General features: G+C 38.5%; 1 protein-coding gene across 3 annotated transcripts in view; it reads left to right on the top strand.

Moving 5' to 3' along the window:
* Window positions 1-14,434, top strand: part of LOC124722973 (spindle assembly abnormal protein 6 homolog) — a 262,501-nt gene extending 248,067 nt beyond the window's left edge. Inside the window, exon 12 of one of the 3 annotated variants that reach the window (XM_047248141.1) lies at window positions 13,978-14,434. In XM_047248141.1, the coding sequence (XP_047104097.1) occupies window positions 13,978-14,116 (139 nt within the window). In that variant the 3' untranslated portion in view covers window positions 14,117-14,434. The remainder of the gene's footprint in view (window positions 1-13,977) is intronic. The other 2 variants (XM_047248142.1, XM_047248143.1) reach the window with 2 other exon arrangements.
* The last annotated feature ends 7,467 nt before the right edge of the window (window positions 14,435-21,901 follow it).

Here is a 21,901-nt window from a genome sequence, read left to right as displayed (position 1 = left end):
AGGTCATGGTTGAATGTCATATTAACCTATCACCTTTTGATTTTGTAGTAGATCATGACATTATAAAGAATTGGGCAGAAATGTTGAAGCCTATATTCTGGGCAAAACCAAGAAGAAAGAAAAATATATTCCAGATCCAGAAATATGTCCAAATGAAATACACAAAGGTTGGTTCTTAGCTGTGTTCTACAACTTGTACTGAGATTACATACAATTCCAAATATGGTTGACAAGGAATCCAAACTTGAATCAGGCCCCATATAGTGGCATTAAATCAGAGAAAGTGACAGATGTTACAGATCTTCTTGTGTTCATGTCACCTGCAGACAGGAATTGCCTTGAATGTTTTAGAAGAAATTGTAAATGTGTTTTGAGCCCATAAGTTTCATGTGAATTTATTTATTTTCCTACACATCCTGTATGGCATTTTACTAATATTTTTTCATATTTTGTGCAGAGCATTTTATGTTCTTTGGAAAGAGGCTACTTAAGTACAAAAACTAAATTGTGTTTCAATATGTTGAAATATATATGTATCGTAAGAATGTGTTAAGTCATACTTTGTGGAGGTGTTCATTTTATCAGCACTTATTTCAGTTTGATCTTTGTTATTAAATCCGAAATGTCTTCTTATCAGTTGCAGAAAAACAGTTCATAGCTTTTGTTCAGCACTTGGCCTGAATATAACACCACCTCTGTCTTTAGAATGACAGCAAAAAGACTAATTTGGATTCCACCCCAAACTAATAGTGTAATTCAGCCCCTAGATAAAGAAAATGTTAGTTTTCATCATCCAGCACTTCTCTTTACGTTTTCCTGATGACTGCAGGGAATAAACACGGAAACGTTACAGTGTTCGTAAAATATACATTGTGCAAAAGATTATCTTAAGAACTGTGCTACAAAAATGTTATAAAATATTTCATGTTCACAAATTAAAGCCCCAATTGATGGAAGTTGTCTGCCATGTAACATCATATACTCTCTTGTCTTTTTTCCCCTCTGCTAGTAATTCGTGTAACAATTACATCTGCAACAGTTCAGCTGTCAATATGAAGTGCAAGTTTTTCAAAAAACTAATGATTTGAGACAGTTTTGGTATGATTTAAGTGCTTAAAATTTGCATGTTTGCACTTTGTACTTCATGCTACATGACATAACATTCTCTCTGTTATGGATAATCTATGCATTTGTCTGCTAGGAAGGAAGGGCTGTACAAACCACTGTTATAAATGGTTGTTCGTGTGACAAAAATGAGTAAATTCATCATTTTTAAAAACTACTTGCAGTTTGTCTTAGCAGCTAAAAGTTTGATAGTCATTTCTTTTGGTGTATTATTCTAGTGTGAAAAATTTCAGGGTAGGGTTCAACATGTTGTATTCAACCTTGTAAGTTTGATGAAGAGGGGAAATTTAACAAATTATAGCAACCACATGATGAAGTGAGAATGATTTTTAAAGGTAATGCATCAACTTGGCATCAGTTTGACATTTATTTCTACACTCATTAAAACAGTTATGTGGGCAAAGTGACTCAATCCAGACACACACATACAGTGCTGGTGTAAATGGCATAAATGAATGTGTAAGGCTGCATCTTTTAAAAATCCATGTCCAGTTTTAAATTGATTCAGACACACATTTCAAGCCCTGTGATTCACCTGTGTTAGTTAGTTAGTTACGTGTTCCATTGATCAATAGCACAGAAAAATCATTATGATGTGAACGTGTCAAATGCACAAGAAATGCATACAGGAAACAAGTTTTTTTACATTATAGTGTTATACCTAAATATTTCTATTATCTATCCCATCCCCTTAAATGGCACAAAATCCATATATTATATCTCCAGATTTATTTGCTCATATTCAGGAATTCATCTATGGTATAGGAGGAGTTGTCAAGGAGGTATGATTTCAGTTTGTTTTTGAAACTATTACTGCTGTCTGTCAGACATTTTATTTCATCTGGTAATTTATCAAAAAGTTTTATAGCAGCGTATTTTACCCTTTTCTGTGCCAAATATAGGTTAAGTAAAGGATAGTGTAGGTCTTTCTTTTTTCTGCTATTGTAATCATGAATGTCGCTGTTGATTTTAAACTGGTCCATATTGTTAAAAAAAAAATTTCATTACTGATTAAAGGTACTGTGAAGCAGTTGTTAGAATTCCTAACATTTTAAACAGATGCTTACAAGATGTGCGACTATCAACTCCACACATTATTCTAACTACTTTATTTTGGGCAGTGAATACCTTTTGGCTAAGTGTTGAGTTGCCCCAGGATATTATTCGGTATGACATCAGAGAGTGGAAGTATGCGAAGTATGTTAGCTTACTAATTTCTACATCCTCAAAATTAGCAGTTATTCTGATAGCAAAAGTTGCTGTACCTAGTCGCTTTAGGAGATCCAAAATGTGACTTTCCCAATTAAGATTCTCATCTATTTGTACACCCAAAACTTAGTATGCTCTACCCTGGCTACTGACTTCTTTTGATGTGTTATATTTATTGAAGGAATTATACTTTTTGCAGCAGAAAATTGGATGTACTGTGTTTTTTTCAAAGTTCAAAGCAAGCCATTCGCAGAAAACCAATTAATAACTTTTCCAAAGACCTTATTTGTATCATTTTCTATCAAACTTTCTTTTACTCACTTAATAATTATGCCTGTATCATCAGCAAACAGTGTCGGTTCAGCATCTTGTTTCACATAAGAAGGGAGGTCATTCACATATATCAAGAACAAGAGGGGACCCATGATTGAACTTTGTGGAACACCTAATGTAATTTCACCCTAGTTAGATGAAGTGGCAAACTCCTTTGAATCTCTTGAAGCATATAAAGAGACTTTTTGCTTCCTGTTCTGTAGATACGACTTAAACCACTCACATGTTGTTCCATTTATACCATAAAATTGTAATTTCTCGAACATAATGTCATGGTTCACACAATCAAATGCTTTGGATAAGTCACAGAATATTCCTGCTGGTGACATTTTACTATTTAAAGTCTCTATTATGTAGGCAGTGAAATTGTATATTGCTGTCTCAGTGGAACAGCATTTCTGAAACCACTTTTGAGTACATTACTTTCTCAAAGATTTTTGAAAACACTATAAGCAAGGATACTGGCCAGTAATTATTGACATCTGTGGGTTCCCCCTTTTTGTAGAGAGGCCTGACAACGGCATATTTTAACCTGTCTGGAAAAATACCCTGAGTCAGTGATGCATTACATATGTGACTCAAAACATCAGCTGTAATTGCTCCACATTGTTTTAATAACTTGTTAGAGATGTCATCTACTCCAACAGAACATTTATTTTTCAAAGATTTAATAATTTTTCCTTATTTCACAAGAGGTTGTTAGGTGAAACTTAATCTGACTAAAACTTTTCAAAACTGACTCTTCCATGTGCTGCCTGGCTTTTTCTTTTGAACTATTCTCAGCAATTTTTTCTCGTACACTTAAGAAGTGATTGTTAAATACATTGGCTACTTGTGTACTGTTGGTTAAGATGGTCTCATTCTCTTTAACAGTAATACTACCTACCCCAGTGGTTACTTTTCCTGTCTCCCTTCTAACAACATTCCATCTTGATTTGATTTTATTGCTGGAGTTGTTAAATTTCTTCTCTAACATACATATTTCTTGATTTCCTTACAGCTTTTCTCAGTATGTTACAATAATTTTTATAGTGTAAAACTACTTCTGGATCTTTACTAGTTCTTGCTGTCTCATACAGTTTTCTTTTTCTTTCTGAAGATACTTTAATACTGGTAGTAATCCAAGGTTTCTTTGAAAAGTTTGTGGTGTTACATTTAGTAATTTTCTTTGGAAAACAATGTTCAAAAAGGGATATAAATTTATCAAGAAATATGCTGCATTTATTAGCATTTGGCTCATTATATACATCTTCCCAGTTTACATTTCCTAAACTTTCTCTTAATTGATCTATAGATACCGAGCTGAGCACCCTCACACTTTTACTTAATGGTTTATATGGTGTACACCTTGTTAGGTTTTGTAAGTTTATCAGTTGTGCATCGTGGTCTGATAATCCATTTACCACAGGGAAAGTACGTGTTTGTTCAACATCTTCTTGCTGTGCAAATACATTATCTGTTAGAGTACTACTGTCCTGAGCTATACGTGTAGGGAAACTGATCCCCTGGCCATTTCTCCTTGAAGATGTCTGTGCACACAGTGGGCTATACGTCTCCTCCAACATTGGCCTATGTGGTCAAGTTTCAGAGGATCTGCTTTCACATCACATTGTGACCCTTCGCCACCACAAAGCTCACAATATGCTCATAAGCCTCAATTGTTGCTGTGTTATAGGTTATTGGTAAATGACTTGCATTCCAGTGAGCATTTCCATGTGTGAATCCTTCCTGTACAGAAAGTAATATGCAAGCCATAGCCACAAAAATGGATGCAAGACAGGATCCATGAGCGTGTGGACAATGCGACAGAGATCTTTCATAATCTGATGTTGGTGCCCGTTGCAGAATCTGACTCATTTTAGGAGATAATCTTAGATAATCTTTTCAGTAGTGGAATAGCTATTGCTAATGTGCATTGAGGGACAGGTGGATGACACAGTGAAGGTTTAGAAATAGCCAATCTGCAGAAAATGTAACAGTATTTCATACAGACAGAGAGAGAGAGAGAGAGAGATTTTTGAAAAGAGTGAAGAAATCATTACACTACCTCAACAAAAGTATGATATTCAATTAAGCTGATTTTTGGAAGAGAATAAATAAATCACCTTCCTGATATATTGGTTAATAACATCATAGTTTCCCCTCCAGAAAATATAACTCATTCAAAGGCAGAACAACTCTTGTAAGTTCCGCCCAGCCAGCATCTCACATTTGATCTGTATTGTGAAGCTGCAAAGAGTAACAGGTTGAAGTGAATGTTAAACTACACAGAGAGTTTACAAGCCGTTGTAACGTGGGAGCTGGAATAGATAAGTGATTATGGAACAGAAAAGCAACTACAGTCTCTTATTAGTGTATAGGTATCAGGACCAGAGGAGATAACAGTAACACTCTCAGAGATCATGTGAAAGAACTTGCTCCACTTCTGGCAGCTGTTTGTCATACGTCATGGGAGCAACAAAGGGTACCTAGCTACTGGATAAAAACTCGGATCATTCCCATTTTCAAGAATGGTTATAGGATGGATATACATAATTATGGCCCTATATTTCTGTCATCAATCTGTTGTAGAGTGATGGAGTATGTTTTATGCTTATGTATTACAATACTTCTGGAGAATGAAAATCTTCTCTATAAAAGCCAACATGGATTTCACAAACAGAGCTTATAAAACTCTGCTCTCTCTGTTCCTCCACGAGATCCACAGTGATGGATGCCATGTTCCATAAATTCAGGACAGCATTTAATACAGCCCTGCACTGTTGTTTAATGAAAAAATATGAGTTTACCGAGTACTGGACTTAATTTCTCACCGGAGTCAAGGCTTTCTTGCAGCTAGAACACAAAATGTTGCTCTTGATAGACCAAAATGGACAGATGTAAAGATAAGTTCAGAAGTACCCTAATGAAATGTGATAGGATCATTAATGTTTACAATATACATAAATTGTTTAGCAGATAACATTGGAAGTTCCACTAGGCTGTTTGCAGATGATGCACTTGTCTATAAGAAGGTAACTACATCAGAAGATTGTCGGTAACTGCAGGAAGACCAGCAGAGGATTGATGAATGGTGCAGTGATTGACAGTTGACACTAGGAATGGGGGGGGGGGGGGGGATCAGATAGTGATACCAGAAGTAAACTCTGTCCCACACCATCAGGTGGCTTGCAGAATGTTGGTTTAGGTGTAGATTAGCTGTGTTAGTGATACAAGAGACCTTGCCTGGCGGCAGATAAGAGTATGCAGCCCTTCACATGCTGTCCTTCCCCACCAAACACTGTTTTCGTAAGTGTGTCACTGATGTACAGTGTTCATGGAATTTTAAATACAGTTCTGAAAAGTTGTTGTAAATTAATAAGTGATGTCTATAGTGATACATGTATGCATCACTGGTGCAGGGAATTTTTCCAGACTGATGAAAATATGCAACTGTTAAAGATTAATAGAGGTAATAAGCAGCTCTTAAATAATCATCATCCAATTTACTTAATGACGTCTGTTTCTGAAATATATGAAAAAGTAATGTACTAAAGTGTAGCCTCACGTTTAGTAGGAAGAATTTACTTAGCACATCATTCTACTGTCACTCACCAAATATTACAAGCCATAAACCATAATTGTTTTGTGATCTTTGTAAGATCTGTAATCGCTGAGAACATGTTACTATCTTTGAGAAAGTTAAGTTTTATGGAATTGATGGCTTTACACACAACTGATTCAGACCATACTTAACAAAGATAATGCAGAAGGTTGTGCTGAACAACTCAAATAATGTTGGAAAGGTAGCAAATTTTAGTGACATGGTAGAAATTACAAAGGGAGTCCCACAGGGTTCCATTTTGAGTCCACTCCTATTCAATTTGTGGGTGTGCATGTTGATGGAAACATGAACTAGAAGAAGTATATTACTGAACTGCTCAAACAGTTACGTCCAGTTACTTTTGCTCTTCATATAATTGCTAATTTTAGAAACAAATGAATCAACCTCCTGACATATTTTCATATTTCCACTCAAAAATTTCACATGGAATAATGTTCTGGAGTAACTTAGCACTTAGGAAAAATGTATCAATTGCACAAAAGTAAGCAGTAAGAATAATATGCAGTGTTCATCGACAGATGTTATGTAGGTACCTCTTCAAGGAGATAGACCTTTTAACTGCACCATCACAATACATATATTGGTGGAAAAAAATTCATCATAAATAATCCACCACAATTTAAGAATAATAGTGATGTCGATACCTACAAAATAAAGTTCTCAGTGGTTCAGAAAGGAGTTCTGTATGCAGTAACAAAAATGTTTTATTGTTGTCCAATGACATAAAATGCTTTCCAGGTAGCAAAGCAAGTTTTAAACCTAACATAAAATAATTTCTCCTGGACTACTACTTCAATTCCATGGACAGATTTCTGTTTAAAAACTTGAATCCTTTAAATAAAAATAAAAGAAATGCCCTAGCTTGAAGTGTAGTGGCATGGGTAGGACTAACAAATGTGTTGATTAATGTTAATACTAAATGTGTGTAGATATCCTGTAAACTGCCACATTCCTCATCACTTAATAAATGAATCATTCAAATGATCTATGGAACATGTAACTAAATAACTCTTAAGATTTTTAAAAAGATAGTGTACTCCAGAGTAGATGTGAACCTGCATAATAATGGTTTACTTAATTCAATCACCATGTGGCTGTCAGAATGGCTGCTGTGCTTTGTTGAGTCATTGAGCTAATAATAAAAATTTTAAATGTAAAATATCACCAATTGGGATCTTTAGTGACTTAAAAAAGTCATTGCATTAGGTCTGTAGTAATATCCAGTTAAATAAATTATGTTTTTATAATCAGTGTTAGATCAAATTCACCCACCAAGAAACCATAAAAGAAATTTGGAACTTGACAGTAAGTGTCAGTATATGTTGTCAATGAAAAAGGCATGACATAAACATGCAAGAAAGTTTGAAATGACTGGAATGATTGTTCTTGAGGATGTGGATTTATCATGCCATGGTATTTTAGATTTTGCAATGTGTGATGCATGATGCATGTGTAGCTAAAGCAAATAGGGATTCTGTACTGATGATAAACATACCTTTTTTGTTTCCACTGTCCAGAAAACGTAAACTTTTCAGGCCACAATGGACATATGGACACCTTCACTCACATTCTGAGTGTCAAAATGTATTTTGTATGGATGACTGTTACTTGACTCTATCTTACAGTGATGGCCTTGTGTGTTAGAAGCTACTGTGATGACTGCAGTCTGACAGCCTGCTTTGATGAACCATATAGTGGACAAATGCAGAATGTTGATGTACTGGACTGCGATGTATGGATACAACCCCCATTGTTGACTCATTAATATTGTGGGCTGGCTGAGCAGCAAAATGTATGTCTGGGAAGTTTTTTAATTATAGGTTACATCTCTCCTTCTGGTCACTTCATTGTCTATATTTCAGAAGATCATGCCTGTCCACTTGTAGCAAGGAAAATGCAAGTAGTCTTTGAAGAGCAGTGTATGTCAGTACTTTCATTTGCATCCTGCGAAATGCTGGGCATAATATTCTCATAGATGACTCTGACTTCACCCTTTCTAAGGCAATACCACCAGTGCTCACCAGTTGCTTTAAATACGGCTGTTTCTGGTGAGAAATAGGAGGTCCACACCTCACCCATAGTAACAAATCTGCTGACTAAATTGGTTTTTTTATGATCCAAATTATGCTGGGAAATATATCCTCATTTGCCTTTGAATTAAACAAAATTGGCTCCCATATAACAGGAAATTTACTCATACGTAATTCTTCTTGCAAAAATAACATAATCTTTCTTCTGATAAATCTCTATTGCCAGCTGTTTTGTTCAGTTGTAACAAACAATTATGCAATATAATATTCTTTCTCGATGTTTCCATTTGTGGTGTGCCTTTGGCACAGCCTTCACATTGGACGTCTAAAAGAAATATGGTACATCTGAATTCATCTGATCATTTCTTAACTGTTTATAATGAAACTGAATACTCCTTATAAATGAATAAGCCAAATTGAATAAATTTCTGTTGGTGATAAGCCATACAATTCGAAGAATTAGTATTATTGAGGAAAAAGACCTTGTTTCACAAAGCGCCAAGCATCCAGCGCCCATTGGTCTATCGATTACTCATATGATTTTGAACGCATCCCTGTTGGTTTTTGAATGTCTTTGATCAAATTCTAAGTTGATTTCTGAATGAATCGTAAGTTGATTTTTAAATGCGTGCAGAGTGTACGTGATGTCTCCGCCAGGGGAATCCCCGTCGCATCTAGAAATAAACTTTCCTGCAGATGAAAGGGGACTGGTCTATTACAAGCTGAATGGAATAAAGCCGAAAGGGTGAATGACAATCGCTGTTTATGTGGTTGACTGGGTTTGCAAATGATCAGCGCTGTTATAACTACTAGCGAATTCGATACATTCAGACTACCAGAGTAGAAAAAACAACTAACAATCCTCGGCTAGCAGCCGCTAAAGTTCTATTCTGGGAGTAGCGTGGAAAACGCGTTGTACGTACGCGTAATGATGCCTAACCGGAGAATAAATTCGGGATAACTAAACCGGTGATTGTGGCGGGGTTAGTGAAGTTAACCAGAGAATAAATGTTGACACTGGCAGGAATAGTTACAGAATTAGTGATGACAAGATTGTTTGTTAGAACATGGAAGGAGAATAAACGAGGACTCACACAAATCACGCAAGAATATGACGATTCCAAATTTATATAAAATTTTTGTACTACTACTTTTAGATCTCGTGCTTCAGAAGCTAGAGTGTATGAATGAAATGTGAAACTATTTCCTAACAAAACTTTTTGCTTGTAGTTGGCCTAATAGGCATTTCATATTGGTACTTCGTGTATTATATTCTGTCGTGTTATAAAAATGACCATTTGTGCCAAAACAGTCTCGTTTATTTGGTGTGTGTAACATTTACTGCAATATTAGGCGGGCCTATTTAGTTTTATCTAGCAGACAGTGACAAAATACACGTAATCAGCTCGAGAAACCACACCAGTCTTGGGTGCTATTTGTATTAACAGCTTTTCTAGTATTAGACAACGACATTTCGTTTTTTGATATAGCAAAACGTTGGCGAACTTTGATGAAGTAATAGATTCTTTCCCAGGAAGGAACGTACGCCATATAAAGCTGTGGCAAGATTAGAGAGGAAAAACAGCTAGGACTTAAGGACTGAAGAAATGTGTACTGTCTTGCTTGTCTCTTGTCTTTACTTGTTTTATGTAACATATATTTAATTTTATGCCACACACAACAGCTAATAGGCAATAAAGACTGCAAATTTTCTGAAGAGTTCTTGTTCTGCCGGTTACAAATAATCCCATCCAGTATTAATTGCGAGATTTTTTTAAGAGGGGCAGGATGTCAAACCGGCTGATTGGGAGCAGGAGAGGTACTACAGGATATTTTAATTTCCACTGGCATGAATATAATTTGATTGCACCCATTACAAAATATTACACGTTTGAATTCCACAGAGCGAAATACAGAGACATGCGAAGGAAGAATGCTGTGGGAAGAGGCTTGGCACTGCACTTCGGCACACTTTAAGACCTAATAACATGTCTTACGTTCCCTCGAACATATATGTTTTATGTGTCAGGCTCTTCAGAAAGATGTGTGCTACAAAATGAAGATAGTTTTGAAAAGTTGATTTTTGTAATTTTTGGCGTCCTACTTCAAACTCTCGAGGGAGGGGGAGCGCCACTATCTAATATTGTCCCATTTCGGAAATATCGTAGATCTGGACCTGATGCACAGAGCAGTCTGAGTTGTAGTGGGGAGGTGGTAGTCTCCACGTGACGTACGTTAAGTGATTTTGTTGTTTCCTCTTTGTTTATTGCTCTCATGTCAGATGAAAACAAAACGGATTTCTGTGACCGGGAGCTATCAAGTGAATTAAAATACATTCACATAATTACGAAAGGCTAAAATATATTATTAGTTTCAGATTTCGTTTTGTTTCAGCCTTTCTGACCGTCAAGCGTTAATCGCCTTGCAGAACAATAGTTATTTTTGTCGCTTTGTTACAGAAATTTGGCTGTTATTTATCTTTTCTGCTGAGGCCAATTTATTTGAAACGAAGTGTTTAATTCCACACTGTTGGCTAGTTTCAACTGTTTGCTGAATTTAAAGTTCACGTTTTCATCTTCTAGCACGTATGGTATTATGCCATAATAAAGAACCAAACATGAGATAATACGGTACTGGTACTCAAAGAAAATTTACATCTGAATCTGGACATACGAATGTGCACTTTAAGCCGAATTATGCATTTTAGTATGGTTCACAAAAATCTCATGGTTCACAAAAATCTCATGCACATGGAGTATCCTCTAATGTCTTGTTTCTTTTATGATATAATGTAATATCTATTAATGTTTTACACATATGAACGTATGGGCTTCCTGCATCATTGTAGCTGCGCAAGCATGGCGACACCTGTCATCTGGTGCAACTGTTGAAACGAATCTATTTCTAACAGGTCGTGGGAAAATATTCCGAATGGTTGTTTGAAAACCGTTATTTTCAAGTAAAGTAAATTTCTTTTTACGCAAGATGAACTCTGTGCGTGACTGTCCGATGAATTTCTTAAATCACTGAGTGTTTGACTCTCATTCAAAAATCAAATCTTTGAGGAACAACCATTTAGAATATTTTCGAGCTCAGAAGATCACACATTTATGTCATTGTTAAAAATTTTACTGGCACATTTGTGTGATGTAACACGCGCAAAAAAGATCAACATTATTTGTGAAAGCTTAGCTTCTCTTGCAGCTTATTAATCTTAGATACCAACATTATACGTGAAAGCTTTTCTTTTCTTGTAGCAACACTATATATAGTAATTTAAAACATTACCTTTTCCTATTTGTCTGTTCGCGCTACTTAACACTGATGTTGCTATTGGCTGACTACATCACGTGTCCTATGCTCTGAATATCAGCTGTCATCGGTTCATGGTGAGATCGCTTGACATGAGCTACAACTGGCTTATAAAAGTGCATCGCTATTTCGATTTCAATCCTTCAGAAAGTAACATGCGGTGTTTTTGGTGGAATTCGAATTTATGCTTTCGTAATATGAAAATATGCAATGTACATGTTGCTGAACATCAGACATCGTTCCAAAACTTGTTTTCCCCTGAGTTTCGTTTTCTAAAGTGCCGGGAAATTCTACGCTGGTGTATAAAACCACAACCATTGAAAGGATTGATAAGTTTTACAGTTCTGAGGAAAAGTATACTGTTACTTAACACGGAAAAAGTGTATTTTCATCCCAGAGAAAGTGTATTTTTAACCGGGAAATCCGGGAAAATTCCAGGATTTTTTTTTTATTCGTCCACGTATACACGCTGTAATTGTATACCAGATTTACATCCCAGGTTACAAATGTTGGTCAATGTGAAGACCATCTGCATCCACAACAGCCTGGAATCCCACTAGCTATATCATGTCACAATTGTTCACAGCACTTACCAAATGGTGAACTATTGAATGTTCAACTGTCATGACACAGATCATGCACTCCTTGACAATTGTTCACAGCACTTACCAAATGGTGAACTGTTCAATGTTCAACTGTCATGACACAGCTCATGCACTGCTTGAAGATGACACATTGCATCCAGTGTTCAATAGTAATTCCTTAAACAATTTGTGACATAGTTGGTTGTGGGCCTCTCACAGGAGCAATTCCCAAATTGCCAGTTAATTCTAACTTGTATCATCATCTTCAACACTAGTGCAGAAAGGGGTCCTCTTCATATTCTTCATATCCTTTTAATGTGTTAATACTTGGGAAGAACAGCACAACTATTGCTGCTGTTTTGATAAAACAGTCTTATCGGTAAAGCCCTGCTCACCTTGTCCAGGCCCATGTTGACTGACTGCAGCCGTAGTGCACACTGATGCTTGCATTTCAACCCTACATCGCTGTGCCAGTACTGGCACTTATCAGCAAGTCATGACACTAGCACTATGAACAACGCAAATCCTGGAGCACATAATCCAAACATCATTTCTGTGACATTGAGTACCAATACAGTAAACAGTTTTCAATCTACATTGGCTCAAACAGCCAAAGTTTGGTTACAGCCAACCTGTATTTCAAATTAATTTTGTGTTTCTTGAAATTATCTACAGCTGTTGTTTACGATCAACGTGACAGTACATGTCTAAAAAGGAGGAAAGAATTAATGTTAAGATTTATAAACAAAATTTGAACAGTTTTATTCACTGGCTGTGATTCTTTTCTTAGTGCACATTTGTCTTCCTTTTGAAAAGATATGCTCACAGTGCACTGACATAGCTGGGGTGTATAATATTTTCAGAACCAATTGCTGAATCATTGGATGTGCCAGTTATCTGCACTGCCCCAAGTGGAATTATTTCTAGGAAAATAAGCCTTGATCAATATTTGCCTAATTTGACAATTGCCGCAGATACCAGGTCGTGAATATATTGGAGCTGACTGTTGGTACTGTCGAACACCTCCCAAATTGAAGAATTTCAACCCTTTATGGCGATAATTGATTGGTGATTCGTGGTTCCATTTTTTCTTTCCCCCCTTCACCACCAAGTTGGCTTAAGCCAAATCAACTCTTATTGAAAAACATAACAGTGCTATTGACCACATCAACAGTTCTCTGTACTGACAGATTTAAAGAATGTACTATAAGATTTAAAGAATGTACAAAATATGGGGCATGTAGAAGATTCAAAAATGCTGCAGCTGATTTTATGTCGGAAGCACTGTCCTTTATTATGACAGTGATTTTCAGCTTGACATTATATTTGTTGATAACGGCCTTTACCCGATTTGAAGTATTTTTGTGGTGTGCCTTTCTTCTGAAAGAATGTTATATACAGTTGTCCACTGGTTGCTGCCTTTATTGCAGTCAGATCATTTTTAATTTTATCAAATAACTATGCATTAGAAAGTTCAATAACAATATTCTAATTTGTAACATATAATCTGAGCAAAGGATATTTATGATTTTTTCGATGTTGTGAAAATAATGTTGTAATTTTATTGAATGTGATTGGAATTATGACAGTGAGAGAATTATTTATTGGTTGTTGCAAACAGGCATCAGGTAGGATGAGGGCACCACAAAAGAAAATAACTTAGTATCTAGTTCAGAACCAAATGACACTGGCAGGCTGGATACAGCGTATGTCATGCATAAGAGTGTTTCATGTACTACAATTAATTAGGTGAGATATTTATATGTTCTCATGTCCATAGGGCTCCACCAGTACCCCACATCGCATCTATTACAACATCGTCTTCTACACAACCAAGTGCAATTGGGTCAGCAGCAGCAACAGCAGCAGCAGTCACAGCTTCTTCATATTTTTCAAAGAAGAAAAGTGATTCCACTTAAGTCAAAAATTCTTTGCACATAAAAAAAACTAGTACCTGACTGTTTCAGATCTGTGATATTTTACTGTTTTTGTTAAGTAGTAATGAATTCTAACAACATTACTTTGTTCCATACTGATGATTGTGCTAATTGATTATATAATGTATTATGTGTGTGGGCACATGCACACTGTGTGTGTGTGTGTGTGTGTGTGTGTGTGTGTGTGTGTGTGTGTGTGTGTGTGAGAGAGAGAGAGAGAGAGAGAGAGAGAGAGAGAGAGAGATTACATACATGCAGCACAATTTTATCCTGTATGGGCTATAATTTTTTGTACAATAAACTTAAGTCATAAAGCAAAATATTTCTTTCTTATTCAAAACTGATACATGCATTTTAAAGCAATAACAACATGTCACAAATACTACTTCTAAGAAAACTTCTCTAGAGTTCGCTAATCATTTGTCTAATGTAGGTATTCACAAGTGCTGTTAAGCTATTTCTAATTACCATGATGCGCATTAGTTATCGTACATCTGGTTTTGGTATGCCATAAATTCGATATCATTTTTTGACTTCTTTTTCTCTATCTCTGTAATCTGCAGTGCACTTACAATGTATGGCAGAGGGTTTTTGTTTATTTCATTTATACAAATCTTCTGTTGATTCTTTTATGCATGTGAGGTACTAGCATGTCGAACGAGCCAAAATACAAATTACATAGAATATGTAACAATGGCTGTCAGGAAAAGTACTGTTAATATACAGAAATAGTTGCAGAGAAAATAAAAAGATAAAATTTGAACAAAAACAAAAGTAAAGTGAAGGAAAAGACATCAAAATAGGAATAGTACAAGAATTAACACATGTACAAACAAAAAAAAAAAAAAAAAAAAAAAAAAAATTACAGGAAGGAAATTTCCGGCAGAATGAAAATAATTTGGAATAGAAGAGACCACTCACTGTATACCAAAAGTGTTTAGTTATCACCAGGCACCCAAAAAAAGAAATAAAGCTTTGTTAGCTTTCAGCCAGGCAGGTGGACTGGTACGATGGTTGTGTCAGATGGTTTGGGTAGAGGGAGATAGCTGCAGAAAGCAGGAAGTGGTGTTGGGAATGGGTAGTTACTGACTCAGAGGGTGGTTTGCAGACTAGCAGTGCCAGGGGTGAGGGGTGGCAGGTGCACAGGTTAGGCATTTGGCGCACAGGTACCAGAGCTAGTGAGAAGCAGCAAATGATGTGCAGGTATCCCTCTCTCCCCCTGTCCCTCCCACCCTCCCTCTCACCCCCTGTCCCTCCCACCCTCCCTCTCACCCCCTGTCCCTCCCACCCTCCCTCTCACCCCCTGTCCCTCCCACCCTCCCTCTCACCCCCTGTCCCTCCCACCCTCCCTCTCACCCCGTCCCTCCCACCCTCCCTCTCACCCCCTGTCCCTCCCACCCTCCCTCCCACCCCCTGTCCCTCCCACCCTCCCTCTCACCCCCTGTCCCTCCCACTCTCCCTCCCTCTCACCCCCTGTCCCTCCCACCCTCCCTCCCTCTCACCCCCTGTCCCTCCCTCCCTCCCTCCCTCTCACCCTCTGTCCCTCCCTCCCTCCCTCCCTCCCACCCTCTGTCCCTCCCTCCCTCCCTCCCTCCCTCCTACCCCTCTGTCCCTCTCTCCCTCCCTCCTACCCCTCTGTCCCTCTCTCCCTCCCTCCTACCCCTCTGTCCCTCCCTCCCTCCCTCCTACCCCTCTGTCCCTCCCTCCCTCCCTCCTACCCCTCTGTCCCTCCCTCCCTCCCTCCTACCCCTCTGTCCCTCCCTCCTACCCCTCTGTCCCTCCCTCCCTCCCTCCCTCCTACCCCTCTGTCCCTCCCTCCCTCCCTCCTAGCCCTCTGTCCCTCTCTCCCTCCCTCCCTCCCTCCCCCCTGTCCCTCTCCCCCTCCCCCCTGTCCCTCTCCCCCTCCCCCCTGTCCCTCACCCCCTCCCCCCTGTCCCTCTCCCCCTCCCCCCCTGTCCCTCCCCCCTGTCCCTCCCCCCTGTCCCTCCCCCCTGTCCCTCCCCCCTGTCCCTCCCCCCTGTCCCTCCCTCCCTCTCTCCCCCTGTCCCTCCCTCCCTCTCTCCCCCTGTCCCTCCCTCCCTCTCTCCCCCTGTCCCTCCCTCCCTCTCTCCCCCTGTCCCTCGCTCCCTCTCTCCCCCTGTCCCTCCCCCCTGTCCCTCCCTCCCTCTCTCCCCCTGTCCCTCCCTCCCTCTCTCCCCCTGTCCCTCCCTCCCTCTCTCCCCCTGTCCTTCCCTCCCTCCCTCCCTCCCTCCCTCTCCCCCTGTCCCTCCCTCCCTCCCTCTCTCTCTCCCCCGTCCCTCTCTCTCTCCCCCGTCCCTCTCTCTCTCCCCCGTCCCTCTCTCTCTCCCCCGTCCCTCTCTCTCTGAGGGAATTACAATGTCATTGGCAGACCTCAAAGTTCTTGTTTCAAGTTGTTATTTCTCCTCCCTGGACTTTAATTCTTACTTCAAATTTTTCTTTGCTTTGCTTTCCTTTACTCTTTGCTCAGTGTGCAGACTATATAGTGTTGAGGGTAGGCTACAACCTTGTTTCACTCCCTTCTCAACTACTACTTTCCTTTCATGACCCTTGACTCCTATAACTGCCATCTGGTTTCTGTACAAGTTGTAAATAGCCTGTCACTCCCTGTACTTTACCCCTGCTGTCTTCAGCAGTTCAAAGAGTGTATTCCAGTCAACACTGCCAAAAGTTTTCTCCCAGTCTACAAATGATAGAAACCATATGTTTGCCTTTCCTTAATGTATCTTCTAAAAGATATTGTAGGGTCTGTATTGCCTCATATGTTCCTATTTTTATCCAGAATCCCAACTGATCTTCTTCAAGGTCAGCTTCTACCAGTTGTTCCATTCTCCTGTAAACAATTCGTGTTAGTATTTTGCAACCATAACTTATTAAACTGATAGTTCGGTAATATTCACACCTGTCAACTACTTCTTTCTTTGGAATTGTAATTATTACATTTTGATTGAAGTCTGAGGGTATTTCACCTGTCTCATATAACTTGCACAGTAGGTGGAAGAGCTCTGTCATGGCTGGCTCTCCCAAGCCTACCAGTGGTTCTGGCAGTATGTCATCTACACCCGGGGTCTTGTTTAGAGTTAGGTCTTTCCATGCTCTGTCAAATTCTTCATGCAGTATTGTATCTCCCCTATCATCTTCATGAATGTCCTCTTTCATTTGTAGAACATTGCCCTCAAGTACATCTCCCTGTAAAGACCATATATATGTATATGCTTTCCACCTTTCAGCAATCCTTTCTTGGCTTAGGGCTGGTTTTCCAAATGAGCTGCTTCTCTTTTCCCCAAAGATCTCTTTAATTTTCCTATAGGTGGTATCTATCTTTCCCTTATAAGCTTCTAAATATTTACATTTGCCTTCTGGCCATTTCTGCTTAGCCATTTTGCATATCCTATCAGTCTCATTTTTTAGATGCTTGTATTCCCTTTCGCCTGCCTCATTTACTGCATTTTTATACTTTTCTACTTTTCTCCTTTCATCACTTTAATTCAATATCTCTTATGTTACCCAAGAATTTCTATTAGCTCTTGTCTCTTTACCTATGTGATCCTCTGCTGCCTTCACTATTTCATCTCTCAAAGCTACCCATTCTTCTTACACTGTATTCCTGTTCCCTGTTGTTGTCAATTGTTGGCTAACGCTCCTTCTGAAATTCTCAATCACCTCTGGTTCTTTCAACTTACCAGGTCTCATCTCCTTAATTTCCTACTTTTTTGCTATTTCTGCAGTTTCAATGTACCATTCATGACCAATAAACGGTTGTCAGAGTCCACATTTGTCCCTGGAAATGTCTTACAATTTAAAATCTGGTTCAGAAATCTCTGTCTTACCATTATATAATATCAGTCTGAAACCTTCTGGTGTTTCCATGTCTCTTACACATGTACAACCTTCTTTCGTGATTCTGAAAGCAAGTGTTAGTGATGACTAAATTATGCTCTGTGCAAAACTTTACCTATGGCTTCCTCTTTCATTCCTTTCCCCCCAGTTCATATTCATAAACTATTTTACCTTCTCTCCTTTTTCTGCTATCAAATTGCTGTTGCCCATCACTATTAAATTTTCATCTCCCTTAACTATCTGAATATTTTCTTTCATCTCACCAAACATTTCTTCAATCTCTTCATTATCTGCAGAACCAGTTGGCATATAAACTTGTACTGCTGAGGTGGGTGTGGGCTTCATGTCTGTCTTGGCTACAATAATTTGTTCACTATGCTGTTCATAGTAGCTTACATGCATTCCTATTTTATTATTCATTATTAAACCTACTCCGGCATTACGTGTATTTGATTTTTATTTGTAACCTTGTATTAATGTGATCAGAAGTCCTGTTCTTGTTGTCACTCAACTTCATTAATTCCTAATACATCTAACGTTAACCTATCCATTTTCCTTTTAAATTTTCTAACCTACCTGCATGATTTGGGGATCTAACATTCCACACTCTGCTCCGTAGAATGCCAGTTTTGTTTCTCGTAATGATGACATCCTCCTGAATAGTCCTTGCCCAGAGATCTGAATGTGGGACTATTCTACTTTCAGAATATTTTACCCAAGAGGGTGCCATCATTATTTAACAATACAGTAAAGCTGCATACCCTCAGGAAAAATTACAGCTGTGGTTTCCCCTTGCTTTCAGCCGTTCGCAGTACTGGCAGAGCAATGCTGTTTTGGTTGATGTTACAAGGCCAGATTGTTCAATCATCCAGACTGTTGTCCCAGCAACTACTAAAAACGCTAGCGCCCCTCTTCAGGAGCCACATGTTTGTCAGCCTCTCAACAGAATCCCCTACATTGTGGTTGCACCTTTGGTATGGATATCAGCATAGCTGAGGCATACAAGCCTCCTTACCAACGGCAAGATCCATGGTTCGTGGGGGAGGGAGGGGGGGGGGGGATAGATAACCATAAAACAATCAATAAGCCTGTATTAAAAATTCATCTGACAAATCAAAAGGTTTTTTTTTAATCAAATACATGCATCTTCATTTAATTTTAAGTAATTGATACTTACTGTGTAGACCTTTGTTGTTACTTGGCAGAAGCACTACCATTTTCCACCATATCTGTTGGATTTGGGAAGGGTAAATGGGATAACGGGCTCTGAGTAGGCCTCTGTATGAGTCTGAATTTCTCTTATTTTATCATTCTTATTTTGATATAATGTATTGCTTCTCTTTTCAAGAATTTGTGTTTTTGGAATTTTAACAATAAAGTCTTTGTTATGGACAGGGCTTCTAAAAAAAACATTGATAAAACTTGCTGTTCTTTTTTATACCTTGTTTATCTCCTCTACTGATCATATCTGGTAAAGGTTCCAGACTGCTGGAAAATACTCAAGCATCGGTCAATGGAGGGTTTTGTGGGTGAATGCCATTTGTTATTATTATTATTATTATTATTATTCAAATAGATGTATTCGGCATCAGCTCCTTCAACTAGTGTTATGTAGCTGTTCCTTTGATGTATTGCCAATCATGTAATCAAAAATATGTTTAAATTAAGGGTCAAAGACCAGTATCTGCACTAAGTGCCAGTCCTACTAGGAATCAAGAAATACAGCATTAACCTGAACATTGCTATTTACTGTCTTGATGACAGGAACGGTCAGAGGGAGGAGCATATTCCATAATTCTTTTCCTGAATCATGTAATTGACATACACCTACAGATATGTGCAGGGCTTTTTTATTTTATATTTATCTTTATTTCTTTAACTAGTGACTCTCATCTGTTCCAGTCTTTTGAAATGCTTTACTGCTACAGCCTCCTAAAGTATACAGTTACTAGAAGAGGAGCAAGTACCTTAATAAAATCAATGTAATAATCATACAGATATCATAAATGTACAGTTGCCTTTCCTGTGTTGAGCAGTTTTATTTGATCTTCTAGTCTGCAGCCACTTATCTCACTGTATGTTAGTTTGGCATTTGTGTGAAAATTGAAATAGGAACCTCAATGAAATAAATTTGGCAACTGAATTCAATATTTTATCTGCTCCTTGTCAGCCTCAATTTTTTAATGCTCCAATGATTGCTGGGTGACTAGAAATAGTTTACTTGGACTCACTGAAGCTTAGAATGAGTGTTTGAGTGTCATTTAATCACTTTGTGCACACAAAGTGATGAGCACACCAGAAGATGATGAATTATTCTTTGAATGGAGTGTAACAGAGCAAAAGAACAATAATACATATCCACTAACCCACTGTAACCACACCATCTACCCAATAGTTTCCCCTTCCTCTGTTGTGTCATCCCATCCAAGTCCACACTTCCAAGTTATCTGCACCACACCTCACCTCACCATCTCTTGTATCTCTGTGCCACATACTTAGTATTTACATATCAGATGCAAACAAAGCATAGGAAAGAAACCCAATACAAAAAAGAAGAAATCTTCAATGCAACACAGATGTGTAACAATTATGAAGATGCTATCAGACTGTCGGGACTAAAAGAGTATGATACCCTAATGGTAGCACTAGGCGTGTCATGAGAATTGCCCATTGAAATAGCAGAATAACAGCCGCCTTGTCTCCAGAGTTCATTTGCAGGAGTCAACTAAAATGAAGAATTCTGTCAACAGAAATAAAATACCTGTGTCAGCTCCTGTGACAAGTCCAGGGTGGATATATGAAAATATCGGAGCTCAGTCTTTCTAGACTGACTTAATTAAAATCAAAGTCTCTTTGTGTTGTGTACATAGTTCCGCGTAGTCAGCGCATACACAACTTTCCCACTAGAGCGTGCCCTGCTAAGCACAACAGCGCTGCCATAGAGACGAACCAAATTCTGCTTCTGCCGATCCGCATATTAATATGTAACGCAGCCAATGAGATTGCTGCTAACGTAGAACCTTTTCTGCTTGCGGATGACACTCGCGCAGTGATATATGAACGTGTGAGGTATTAAAACGAGCGTACAGACCTCCGATTAGTCGGTCTGCATTTGTCTGCACCAGTCTATAGTCAAATTTCAGTCTGCGCGTAATAAGATTACCATATTCCTGTACATAGCCATGGAGATAAATGTATAGACACTTTTGTCAAGTATCAGAGCTATATGTGAGAATAATATTAACGTACCAATACCAAAGGAACTTCAGATTGTCAATTGTAAATAGCATCCAGAACCAAGTTAAGTAACTTTTATGCTTGTTATTATTTTAATAAATGTGTGTGAAAATTAATCAAGTTCTGTTTAAAGTTGGTCACCATCAATCTGTTACTCTAAGCGTGCAAGTGGCATTTCTATCGTCTGACCTAACGGCAGAAGATAAACACGCCACGATAAGACCACGAGACACATTGCTGACTCTCGCCTACTTCGTTAGAGCGAAAAGTCAAATAATCTGATGGTGTGTGTACTGAAGGTCTTACAGTACGCACACCACACTTTGGTTGTTGGTTACTTACACCACAATGCTACATGCATGCTATACGAGGTCTGTTCAGAAAATTCTGGAACATTAATAATTTTGTGCCAACGATATGTTGGAGCAAAATGCAGTTGGTATTCCTGCACTCGCCTGTGTTTGATGTGTAACTGACAGAAGTTTTATCATTGTACATCGGTTACTTATTGTTCAGTGCTGTGTTGAGTAGAACGTTGGTTGCCAGTTTGCAAATTTTGAGGTGGCGGAGTTAGAAGAGCAACACATCTGCATTAAATTTAGTATAAAACCCTTACAGAAACACACCAAATGATGCAGGAAGCTTATGGTCACAAGTGCTGAAGTTGTACTC

This window comes from Schistocerca piceifrons, chromosome X (assembly GCF_021461385.2).
Source record: "Schistocerca piceifrons isolate TAMUIC-IGC-003096 chromosome X, iqSchPice1.1, whole genome shotgun sequence".
NCBI lineage: Eukaryota > Metazoa > Arthropoda > Insecta > Orthoptera > Acrididae > Schistocerca > Schistocerca piceifrons.
Note: the sequence above shows the minus strand (reverse complement) of the source record. Positions and strands in the feature narration are given on the sequence as shown.